This window comes from Trematomus bernacchii, unplaced genomic scaffold (assembly GCF_902827165.1).
Source record: "Trematomus bernacchii unplaced genomic scaffold, fTreBer1.1, whole genome shotgun sequence".
NCBI lineage: Eukaryota > Metazoa > Chordata > Actinopteri > Perciformes > Nototheniidae > Trematomus > Trematomus bernacchii.
The window spans coordinates 191,150-204,214 of record NW_022987429.1 but is presented as its reverse complement, the minus strand read 5'-3'; the positions used below and the strand labels follow the sequence as shown (position 1 = coordinate 204,214).

The 13,065-nt window shown below is 38.2% G+C and overlaps 1 protein-coding gene across 1 annotated transcript; it reads left to right on the top strand.

Annotated features, from left to right (window-relative positions):
* The first annotated feature begins 5,800 nt into the window (after nt 1–5,800).
* Nucleotides 5,801–8,159, top strand: LOC117491299. Its single transcript, XM_034141208.1, has 5 exons — nt 5,801–6,032; nt 6,127–6,456; nt 6,729–6,854; nt 7,542–7,606; nt 7,923–8,159. Exons 1-5 carry the CDS (start codon nt 5,825–5,827, stop codon nt 8,073–8,075), a joined length of 882 nt encoding a protein of 293 aa, XP_033997099.1. The 5' UTR covers nt 5,801–5,824; the 3' UTR covers nt 8,076–8,159.
* Nucleotides 8,160–13,065: the final 4,906 nt, after the last annotated feature.

Here is a 13,065-nt window from a genome sequence, read left to right as displayed (position 1 = left end):
TTTAAACTTAATCCCTCCCGTTTGTAATGGTTGCTCCTGTAACAAATGTGTTTGATGGATGTAGTGAAGCCATGTGGAAAAGTCCATGATGAATGTATCCAAAGTAGACCAGTTTAAAAACTGCTACTTATTTAATAAATGTGTAAGCATACACACTAAAGGAATTGAAACTTCAGAAATGGAAACTGAAATTTCCTGTGATCCTGCGCTCTGTAGCAAATGATTAACCCTGACACTTTCAGAATTGGGATTAGATTAGATTCCAAGGACGTAGCAAAATGTCTAAAGTTTGTCTGGATTTCTGAACGGGATACTTGGAAGTGATCAAAACCTAATTTCTCATTTGCTAACTGCCATATTTTAGTGATAGTACAATGATTAATCAAAAAGATAATTTTTTTTAGAATAGCTGAATATTCATTATAAAAAAAGGTACTAATACCATTAACATTTCAATATAAATGCATAATTTGTAATGCATCCAAAAATGTATAGGCCTGTGTCTCTAGGACTTATCCTACCACATTGTTGTTGCCATTTATTTAAACATGCATTTATCTTTTTGATTTGTGTAGACATAGAAAATATAAGCTGCCGTTTGCCACATTGAGAAGGACAGAGGAACCATCTTAAATACTGTGCATACCAGCCAATTGGATGCTCCACGTCATAAATGATGAACACCCCCTCTGCCTGTCAGTCACTTCAGCAGGAAGAGCACAACACAGAGTTGGGCTGTTAAAACATCCGTCCTCTACAATACACTTCATTTCAGAGAGCTTTAGGCCCCGCTCACACGGGACCGTTTGCGTTTATGCACAGTATGCGTATTCAAAAAAGTCTTCCGTTCACATGCATTTGTTTCATTTAACGTGTCTGTTCAAACGAGGCCGCTGGAAACGCTGTAGTACATATGCCGGGACTGTAAGTGGCGCTGTAACTTCCGCCAAAATACACCAAAAGTAGCGAAGAAGAGCAGCTCAGCAGCCCCCGCCGCAATGTTGCCATGGCTACCCTTCTGTTCATGCCCCGTGGTGTATTTAGCAACATGTAGTTCATGGAATTCTCCATGTCCACTTGTTGCTGATGGTTGTGGTAGAGGAGCTGTATATTTTTGCACTAATATCTGTAGCATGGTCAGTAGCAGTAGCACTAGCAGTAGCTACTGACAGGAGGAAGTCAGTGTGTGTGGCGATTGCTGGTATTCAGCGGGATATAGTCATTTTCTCAGCATATGGATAAATGCAACGGGGAAGTTAACTGAAAGAAACCAAGAAGCACGTCTCTGTGGAGAGGACGGCTCAGAAAGAGAGATATTCTCTACAAACACCGGGTGAGATGCACCTTTGTCAATATAATGGATCAATGTATGAAATCTGACTCTGTTTATTTTGTTTAAGGAGTATATTGGGCGTTAACAATTCTGGTTTGCCTTTTATAATATTATTTCATTCAAGAACCCCTTGTGCGTTTAATTAACACAGCTATTTTTGATAGTTGCTACAGCAGTGAGCAGGAGAGGTGGGGAGAGGCGGGGCTATCGTTATTTTTTCAGGAAATATTTGTATAGAGGTGATTACACGGACTCGGTTGACCCCCCAGAGCGTTTCGTTTGCAAATCTATCCACCTTGGGACCCGTTATTGTTTGTGGGGTCAGTTTCTATCGGCCTCGTGTAAATAATAGGGCTATACGCACGCGAAACTATGCAGATACAAGCAGTTTTCTCCTCGTGTAAACGGCGCCTTAGAGAGCAAGAAGCAGAGCGACACTCTCAGAGTATCAAAGGATCACATTTGTCCTGAGACGATTTACAGTTTCTCTCCTGTATATTTTTTCCCCGGGAAGAGAAGACCAATGTACACCAAGGAAACAAAACAGATAATTTAAACCGACTATTTACAAGGTGCTTAACATAAAACAATGTGCCGCCATAGTGTCTGTGCACTCTTACACTACTGACACTTATTAAAGGAACACCTATCAAGATAATGCAGTCCAGTAAAACTCCCCACACTCTGGCAGCATTTTTACAAAAAATAAAGATTTAGGGTTTCTTGACAACTCAAAAGGTGTATAGAGAATATAATAAGAAATATAAATAGCTTATCTATCTATATGGCCAACATTTCCAGAACATTTGTCAGAGCTGCAGGTTGTGGTTTGTGGCTTTCTTCAGGGTCAACAGTTGAACATTGACAACAAGCCATAACATGCCTTGTACTTTCACAAAAAAAAGTCAGATATAAATGCATTCACACTGACAACCAGATGATGCATGGAAACTTCAGCGCGGCTGTGGTTGGGCTTCACACTGAGGTGTGAATACAAAGGGGCGTTTATTTCTTTATCACTCTATAAACCTCAGGAAGCTGGGCTTGCACTGCTGATATACTTATTTTTGTTTCAAATGGCAAGTGGAATACCACTAGTCACACTATGTGATGATCCTTTTTAATTTAACCTTACTGCAAGTTATTGCCTTTAATCTGTAGTTGCAGTTAGTCAGGGGAGGTGCCCATCATTTCCTGGTCCAACCTCCGTCTTTCAGTCAAAGCAGGAATTTGAACCGTGATCTAACATGGTGATATAATTGCAGCCTGTCTAATTGAATGTTTGATAAATCAATACAGTTAGATTGTAAATTAGATAGATGCTTTTGCATCTTTAGAAATAATCCTGAGATAGACATGTTTTTACTTTAAATGAGCATGTGTAAAACTAAAACAATGATGAAGCCTGCTGAAGTCTCATGTAGCTCTCACTTCACTTCACATCCTGTTGAAGCCCATAGTTCTGAGTAACAGCCTTGATGCTTGGTTAAAGGGTAGAGAGATGGCCCACCACAACGCATGACTCTCAGTGTAGCTGTTGCATGTGGCTTTGCTCCTTGTTCTGAAGCACAAGGTCTTCACAAAGGATTTGAGATCTGAAAGGTGGAGTGCTCGATTCTATGAAGTAGTTGCCTTCTGACTTTCTATTTTGTATTTAGAACAAGTAAGTAAGTAAGTAAGTAAAACTTTATTTATATAGCACCCTTCTCAACACGGATGTACAAAGTGCTTTACAGTACAGTACACAGGACACAATTCACAGTACAACTATAAAATGTAGAGTAAAAGGCATAAAACAACAGCAGGTAATACATAGGATAAAAGATACGATAAAACACCAATGAAAGACAGCAACTAAATCACCTCCTCCGGCGACCCAAAGGCCTGTCGGAAGAGGTGGGTCTTTAACTGCCCCTTAAAAATCTCTATTGAGGCAGAGGCTTTTATTTTCTGGGGGACAACAAACAAACATTGTCTTTTGCAAATACATATCAATTGTGATTGAAATATTCCCCATGTGTTTTGTCAGCCTTGCTTCGGTCTCTCCCTCTTAAAAGCACTTTGCAAAAATGAAACATTACATGTATGCTGTGTAAAATATTATACACCACTTATTTCTCAGCGGAAATTGTCCACAGGTGTAACGATAACATGGTTATTTGCAATACAAATGGCATGGCCTAGTCCCTTATGTTACTGGTTTTACTTGTGCTTTTCCTGCTATAATGGATTGACATGTCTCTTGTTAAAAAGTAATTGTTAGGGTTAAAACCTGATCTATTTGGGAACATTAGAGAATCACAAATGGTCAAGACTGGTTGTAAGACTATAAAGTTTACAGAAATATAGGATGCACAAAATCATATAAGGGCAAAAAAGGAAAAACGTTGAGTACTAAATTAGATTGAGTCAAATCTAAAATACATGAAGGCATGCTCTGGAGTTCACTGCCCATAAAGCAAGGGAGTTTTAGGTGTGTAAAAACAAAAAATCTGGGATACTCTACAATATTGTTCAACTTGAGAAAATGACAATGCTCTACGTTACAGAGAGCACTATCTCAACACGTACTTTAACCTGTAAGTTCTTCACATCTCTTGGTTTTGGTGATATTTCCTCTCACCTCTCCCCTACAGCTTTCTACCACCTACACTGTGCCTATTGTAATGTTATGGAACACATTTCCATTACAGTTTAGGAACTGGGGTAGTTTATATAGTAACGCAGTGTAAACAATAGCTCTAGCTAATGCTATCTGCCTTAGCTAGCTATGTAGCTCTTCGGGGCTCCATAAAAGCATGGGTTGTCGAACATAAATGTAAGGATAAAATAGACTTCTTTGTTAGAAGTGAGCTTTAGAATAGATAGGGACACAACGCTTTCAAGCAAATAACAGAGCGTTAGCAAAAACTTACCATGCAGGGACTCAAGTAACGCAGTTGCAGAGTCCTCCCTCCCTCCCAACCTTAGCCGGTCTATGGCCGTAAATAGCGTCCAACAGGTCGAACCACTTCCAGTTTTTCCTACCCGCACCACTCGTGCCGTTGTTATCCTTGACTAGACGATATTCACTCGCATTCATTTAGTTTTTCCCTACACTGCAGGAAAGTCCTCGAAAATCCGCGTTCGGACAACAGTGCAGAGACCTCCTGAAACACTTTTAAATTGAGAGTTGTTCCGTCGAGCCCCCGCTGGATTTTGTCGTCCGCAATCAGATGGAGGAACGTCGTCACTTCTTCGACTGACCACGGCGTGCTTTTTCTTGCCATTTTTGTAGCTCCTCTGTTTACAAAAATGCTGTTTATAAAAATGCTGCAAGCTTCGCTAGATATATGCGACGCTAGGGATTATCTCGCGCGCAACGATTGTGACGATTCTCTCTGACCAATCAGCAGTCGAGAGTGTTGACGTCACTAGTTTAGCATACTCAGCCCTGTTTGTTGGCCCGGAAAGAACCTCGATTTTATGGGGCCAGAAAATCTGGAAATAGTACCCGCTAGCCGGTACTACGCTAAGTGGAAACGCAACCAAAAACGGGCCCCGCATGGCTCGGCACGCTTAAAGCAAGCTCCGCGCTGTAGTGGAAATGCGCCAATAGAGTGAACAATACAAAATACATCATTGAGCAACTCCAACAATGTCTTTGGTGTGTGGAGCCATCCAACTCACTGCTGTTGCTCAGTAAGTATATCCAGTATGTAAACCAAACATCTTATTAAGCTACAGAATTAGTTTTCTGTGATCATATGGAATCTGCAATGTACTTGATAAAAACAGATGTATTTGCTACCTAGCAGTCGTCATGTTCCCACATTGCTTTCCTTTTGTCTGTTGAATACAGTGACACTGAAATAATGTCTCTGTGTGTGTATTTTTTTGTTCTCATGCTGGTATGATTAAAACGACATTCGTAAAATGTGTCAATAGGGTTTTGCTGTTTAAATCGGTCCTGTACTTCTTAGCTAAGCACCAAAAACTGAACAAATATTTTATTGTCTAATCAAAGGGGCTTCTTTGAAAAAGGAAAATCTTAGAACATAGAGATTTCTGATCGAAAGAAAATCCACAGGTTTTAAACGTAGGGGGGAGGTCATTTTATACATTTCAGCCAATCACTACAATTGCTACTTTGTAGACGTTGATCTTCTTGTGAACAAACCTTCATTTGGATGGAAAGACATCAGTCGCGTGAGACGACAGAGCTGCACCACAATGATCGGTGAACTGGCTGCTTTGATTCTTCTTTGTACGATGTGTAAGTGCAATTCTTTACTCCTGTATGAAAGACAGTACCATTTGATGATCTTAAAGATGATCTCCTCCAATAAACCTTTTCTTTGTCTTTTTTCTTTAGCTCTGATTGAATCGGCAGAGGATCCTCACCTGATCTCTTTGGCTGTGGTAGAAGTTGGTGGACGTTTTACTTTTCAATGTCCAGTTTTGGATAACAAAGGCAAACTACTTTCTCTGTTCAAGCAGTCTCTTGGACAAATGGCCCAGCCAGTCTTTAACGTGATGTTTGACAAACTAACAGTTACTGAACCTTTTATAGACACACGGTTCACAGCAACAAAAGGGGATACTCATTATCTTTTCACAATCAGAAATGTCAGAAAAGAGGACGAAGCAACATATTTCTGTCTCACTGGATCGACGTATTCACAGAGTTTTGGCATTGGCATCTTCTTGGCTGTGAATGGTAAATATATATTACTTTCAGTTATTATGTCAAGTCTCATGCCATACAAATAATTTATATTACATTTTATGTTTTCTTTTACTGAATCACGCAGATCAGCGGAAATCTGTCTACGTGAAGCAAAGTCCGAAGACCAAGTCAGTCCAGCCCGGCGACACAGTGACTCTCCAGTGTTCACTTATCTCCAAAAACAACGAAAGCGCAGATCAGTGTCCAGGTGAACACAATGTTTCCTGGTTCAGATCTGGATCAGGAGAATCCCATCCAAGCATCATTTACACTCACAGTGAGGAACAAAAGGAACGCAGTTGTGTCTTCAGTCTGTCCAAAACTATACACAACTCTTCTGATACCGGGACGTATTACTGCGCTGTGGCTACATGTGGACAGATCCTGTTTGGAGAAGGAACTACAGTGGAGACAAGTACGTTTTAAAGTCTATTTAAATTACATTTTAATTTTGTATTTATATGTATATAAATATTAAGTGGATAAGTTCGAGTGGATAAAGTCATTAACTACAACTACACTTAGCAATTATTTTATTGAGACATTAATTATAACTGATGAATGAACCTCCTTTGAAACTCATCCCTTCGTAAGAATGACTTTTCTCAGATTTCAAATTAAAAATATACTGATATTTTGTTGCGGTGTATGTCTAAAAAGTACAAATTCCTTTGTTTCCTTATTTAGGAGATTCAGAAACAGAACCGAACCCAGTTGTCCTTGTGCTTGGAGTGCTGTTGGCCTGCTGTGTGACTGTGATTGCCTTTCTTATTTCCTATGGATACCGAAGGAAATCTTGCAAAAATTGCAAAGGTAGGCTCAGCATATTATACTGTACTTTAGTTTCAGTTATGCTTTTTTAGGTGGAACCATAACGATCTAATAATCTTGAAAAAATTGCTTGGCTGTGAAAACAGACAATGATTGTAAGGAAGGGAGTTTTCTCTAATAAATGATGAAATTATGGAAAATCCATCAATATCAAATGTTTGGCTCAACATAGTGTACATGTGTGTTTCTATTCAATAAATGAGATGACGGTTCTAAGTAAAACCACCATGGCTACTACTACTGACTCAATAATATAAACTCCAGAGCTGTTTGTTGTTTTTTTGTGTCATAGTGTTACATAATTGTAAACCTGAGGTCACTTAATATATTGTGTTGAATGCAAAAGGATATATTATTATATTTTATTGTGTGTAATACAGAATATCCTATTGCAACAGGAATTATTGAACATCTGATCCCAGAAGTTCACATTATCCAGGTAGCCTCGAACAAATAACATTATCCCTTACTGCTTAAATCTCTGAAGGAGTTATTCAGATGAATCACAACAACACTGACGGTGAATTGAGCACATTACAAAAAGTCAGTGTGTATAACTATAGAGGAAACAACTGAAAATGTGAATGTGTTTATTCCTCAGTTTCCTCCAATGTGAGGGTGACAATAATCATGTGTGTATACTCTGAAACCTGTTTTACATTCAAACAGGAGCAGTGAGTGCTTCCCATCATCTTGGACCTGACATGTCAACTGGGGGTCCATCAAATGACATGGTAAATATGTGGTGGTGTGCTTTTTATTTGTTCAAGACACAGATTATAATCAAATTATACAACAACAGTATAATAAACCAACTGATAAGTAGCTAAACTTAATGTATGTTATGTAGGCTATGCCTGATAAAGAGTGACAACGTTAGGTATAAGGTATAAGGTATAAATATAATTAATGATGGCTGAAAATTAGACAAAAGAAAGTGTGTAAAGATCACTGGAAAGCAGTCTATACTCTAGACATGGTCTATATGTTAAAGTCACCTAATCGACAAAAGGTTTGTCATTGACGAACATTTTGTTTTTAATTTTGCAGGATGAAGAAGCGAAGGCAGTGACTTATGCATCAGTGGATTTCTCAACAAGGAAAGTGAAAAGAGGAAGGAGAAAGGAGAAAGAAATGGCAAAAGATTGTATGTACTCTGTTGTTAGATCAGATCACAACAACCAGCCACACCCCTCTCTATAGTCAGAGATTCGTGTTGCTTTCTGAATGTGTTGATACAGGAAGTGTGACAGCATTACTGTAAGGTGTCATGTAGGTCGAGATGTCTGTGGAACTGTTTGCTTCTGTTTTTTTGTTGACATAATAAAACTTGATATTTATAGTGTCCCCTAATATTGAGTAACTGTATCTTCACTCAACTACTACAACATACACAGTATGCCTGTGAATTACGGGTTAGCCTCCTTAGATAAACAATGCATGGATTTTGTGCTTCATCCAAGTCTGCGGTGAGGGATTTAGGGCAACAAATCTGTCATCCAGTTGAAGGATAGTTATCTTTTAACTGATGATTGATATATATTTATGGTTAGAATACAAATAAAGATTTGTGTTAAAATCATAACGTGGCAATATAACATAACAGCCAAAACAACGTAATTCAGAGCAACTAGCATTAATCAACAGCAACAGCCCGTAGCGGACTTCCTTTTGTAACATTCATAAAGTGAATGTTGGGTTTTGGTTTCACTTAGGAAACAAAAAGAGGTCTCCTACGTCAAAGTCCTGTGCTTATTTTGAACGATCCAACAACCGTCCCACCGTTATTGGACTTTCTCGTTTGCTGTGTTTTATATTAAACCACGTAACTTTCAGTAACGATTGCAAGAGATAATCTGCTCTGCGCTTCGTTCATAGTACTAAGTCACTTACGAGAACATTGAAATTCAACGTTTCCATTGATTACAGACACATACTACAATTCAAGTTCTAAATGGCCTTTGATACTGTTAATAACCAAGACAAAGTCATAACGGAAGAGGTTTTCTTCTCCTTTTTATTCACAGACAATTGTTTAAGTCATTAGACCAAAAACCTTTTGTCCGCTGCTTTCCCTACTGCTGCACGGGAGTAGTTTCTTACTCCGTGATAAGAGCAGGTCAAATACATTACAAGTTGCATGAGACATGATCTGGTCCTATATATTCATTGTTGTGGTTCAAATTATTTAGTTTTAGGAAGTTACTACCCTTAAGTTGCCCTTGTGTGTTTTGTTTATAGTCTTTCACATTTACTTTATGTCGATGCCTTTTAGCAATGGACGGGGCCACCAAAGAACTTTAACGTGTGCCTTTTGGGAAAAAACATTAACCTGATAAAAAGGCTTTCTGAATGGAGGAGAGAGTCAAAACTCCACAAATGATTAAACTTTGGACTTCATGTTGAAAGGCAACATGTTAATTAAAATAAGACTATATATAAGACTATTGCAAAAGCTTTTAAATGTAGGGTTGGCAAAAAAAAACATGTCTGACATTGGATAGATATGATATGTATTCCAGAGTCGAATATGAGCACTTCAAACTACTGTACTGTTAAATATGCCGGAGGTGAACATGGGGGAACACATTACTGTTAAATATAATTTTAAAAAGATTATTGCAAAACATACATCTGAATGCTGCCTTTTATTTCCCTGTAAATGTGGGTGAACAGAAACCCACTTGACAAACAAATGACGAGTGGAAAGGTGGGCATGGCAGTGGTTGGGCTGCCAAAATAGGGTATGCTTTCAAAGTCACATTTCCTTCAATGTCATTCTTAAAAGTTTCATGAGGTTATACAAACTTACCTTTTCAGTAATACAGTATTTTAGTCATGCATTGACAGTGAAGGTTTCTTTAGTGCTGTTTTAAAGTTTGTGTGCTGTTTGACTTTGCACAGCTCAAATAACACATGAAGAGGTGAATAACGTTGGGCACATATGTTCATGAGTCAGACCTAAACAGTATCAACTCAGAATCACTGTGTGTTGGCTCTTTTGTTTTTCTTTGTAATGTGATTTACAGTACAAAAAGCCAACAAATACTGTGTTAAAGTGAACACTATGAGTGACAATGATTAAACTAACATTAGATGTATGTTTCCTTGTGAAACACTTCCCTTCTTGCAGCTCTAACCTCATTACATATCCTGTAGGGCAGGTCTCTTCAGAGGAAACAGATTCAGTGGTCGGTCAAAGGAAGGGAAATGGCTTTTTCTCTGTCACTTAGCTGTGACATGTGAATTTACTTTTGCTTTGAAGTAAAATGCCTAAATGCTTTGAGACTAGAAAGAAAAGTTATGCGTACAAAATGTTTACTAATTCATTATTTGGCAAACATTCTGCAACAGACAAAAATAGCTCTATTACTAAGTAATGCATTACTGCTTTAGGACATGATCACTGGTAAATCATGTCCTAAAGGTACTGACATGTCAGTGACAAAATGAATGACCATGCACACACATTTACAGTGAGCTTCAATAGCAAAATGCTTTCGACACGGACAAGAATACAAATAAATTCCCATTACAGTGGAAACTCTGTACACTGTTGTGACAGGAAGTTTGTCTGTCAGTTGTTTAGTCTTTTATGTGTCTGCTGCGTATCAGTATGTCACAAAATGTCACATGGTGTTTGGTCAGATGGTTTTTCCATTTCATTGATCGAAGGTTTGGTAAATTGAGGGCCATGGTCTGCCTTTCAGCCAATCACAATCACTTCTACTTTGTTAACCTTTATGACGTTTGGGTAAATGTTCCATTTGGGTGCGCAGACATCATCAGTGCAAGGGAAGGGCTCTGTGGCACAATGATGGGAAGACTGGCTGCTCTGTTTCTTCTAAGTACATTGTGTGAGTGCAACTTTACATACTACTTAAAGACGAGTACTACTATTTTCTAAAGGTCGTATTAAAGTTTAGACAAGATTAACTATTAGGTTCAAGGTTCAAGGTTCTTTATTGTCAATCTGACATAGCTACAGAGTAATTATGCAGTTGAAAATCTTATGTCACAGGCTTCTCCAACAATGCAACATAATAACATAACATAATAACAATAAGAGCATGAGCAATAGTAATAGTAATAGCAATAGTAAATTAGTATTACTGTATTATCTTATACATTTTTACTGTCTTATCTTATCAATCTTTGTTTTTGTCCTATTGTCTCTTGTTTCAGCCCTGATTCAAACTGCAGAGGTTCCTCACCAGATCTCTTTGACTCTGGTGGAACTTGGTGGTCATTTGACTCTGACATCTTCAGTCTTTGAAAATAAAGCGGGGATGGTTTACTGGTATAAGCTGAAGTTTGGATATATGGTTCAAACTGTTGCGGCAGGAACTTTTGACAACATACAACTTCAAGGACAATTTAACAACTCAAGATTCAACATCAAAAAACTGCATGCTCAGAATATTTTAAACATCAGAAATGTTACAAAAGAAGACTTCTGTCAAGCAGGATCTTCATACAAAATGGAAATGATTTACGGCACACTTTTAGTTGTGAATGGTAAAGTATATTAATTTCAATTACTTAATTTGCTGCATTGTAAAATCCTTAAAATCTGTCTACGTGAAACAAAGTCCGAAGACCAAGTCAGTCCAGCCCGGCGACTCAGTGACTCTCCAGTGTCTCCCTCTCCAAAAACAAAGAAAACGCGGATCAGTGTCCAGGCGAACACAATGTGTACTGGTTCAGGTCTGGATCAGGAGAATCCCATCCAAGCATAATTTACTGTACACTCCCAGTGAGGAACAAAAGGAACGCAGTTGTGTCTTCAGTCTGTCCAAAACTATTCACAACTCCTCTGATACCGGGACGTATTACTGTGCTGTGGCTACATGTGGACAGATCCTGTTTGGAGAAGGAACTACAGTGGAGACAAGTACATTTAAAGTTGAATTCTGAAATCTTTAGTACATTTTGAACATTAATGGTAGTCAAATATATTGGATAAATATTGATAAAGTGTATATAGAATATCAATAAATGATAGATGCTAGTTTGCATTTATTTATCTTAGGATAAATATTTTTTTCTAAATATCTATCTGCATAAGTCAAGTTGCATCTTTCAGTCAAACAGATTCACAGCTCTTTGATATTTTAAATCTTAGTCCAGGTAAATATACTGTTTTGTCATGCACTTGAAAAAGTTGGTGCAATAACAAAAACGTGTCCTTAAACAGAAGGCTCTTTTTGACCTTAATGTAAAGTAATGACTGATCGACAAAGCCAAATACATTCTCCAAATATGACAGTATTTTTAACAGACAATATTGACAGAAATGTAAATCTCTTAAAATTGGAATGAGGGGTTAAGTGTCTATTTTTCTAATTCCAGGATCAAAACTGGACGCAGTTGTCCTCGTACTTGGAGCACTGTTGGCCTTCTCTTTGACTTTAATCGTCATCCTTACTTTCTACTTAAATCGAGGAGTTTGTCGACACTGCAAAGGTAGGTTCCTAAATTATACAGCAATGTTTTAGCCATTGATTTTTGCTCATTGTTACGGTTTTGAATTTATGTTTTCATTTTCCACCTTTGTTTTGAAATGTTTTCCTCCTTGTGTCTTCTCTGATCCTTCTTCCTGTGTTTGCCTTCCTGTCGTTAGTTTCCCTGGTGTGTCTGATTGTCTGATTGTGTTCACCTGTTGCCCTTGTGTTTCTGCCTCCCTTACCCCAGCTGTGTCTTGTCTTGTGATTACCCCTCTCTGTATTTAGTCTTGTCTTCCCCTGTGTGCCTGGTCGGTTCATTGTTGGTTTTTCCTGTCTCCCTCCATGTTGGTCACGATTATTCCTAGTGCTACCCATGTTATTCCATGCCATGCTTTTTTGCTCATCAGCTTTGTAAATAAAGCTCATTTTTGTTTCTAGACCTGTTACCTCTTTTTGTAGTCTGCATTTGGGTCCTACCCTTTCCACGCTACCTAACACTCATGTTCTAAATTGTAGAAATGTAATTTTATTGTAACTTCGGTTAATTTGACCCAGTAATAACAGGCCCAACATCACATTGTGCTTAAACCCAAGCACATAACATTCATACACTTTGTGTCTCCTCCAGTGGCCTTTTTTATATTAATTGTTGAATCATTTTCTTCCCAAGCTTCCCTCTTTTCAATCCTCATAAAGCAAGTATAAGTATTAATTCATCAGTTTAACCCAAAGGATATACATTTTGA

Coding starts and splice junctions, on each gene's coding strand:
- LOC117491299 (XM_034141208.1), top strand. CDS start 5,825: ATGGCCCAGCCAGTCTTTAACGTGATGTTTGACAAACTAACAGTTACT. Junction 6,855..7,541: donor ATCTTGCAAAAATTGCAAAG/GTAGGCTCAGCA, acceptor ACATTCAAACAG/GAGCAGTGAGTGCTTCCCAT. Junction 7,607..7,922: donor GGGGTCCATCAAATGACATG/GTAAATATGTGG, acceptor TTAATTTTGCAG/GATGAAGAAGCGAAGGCAGT.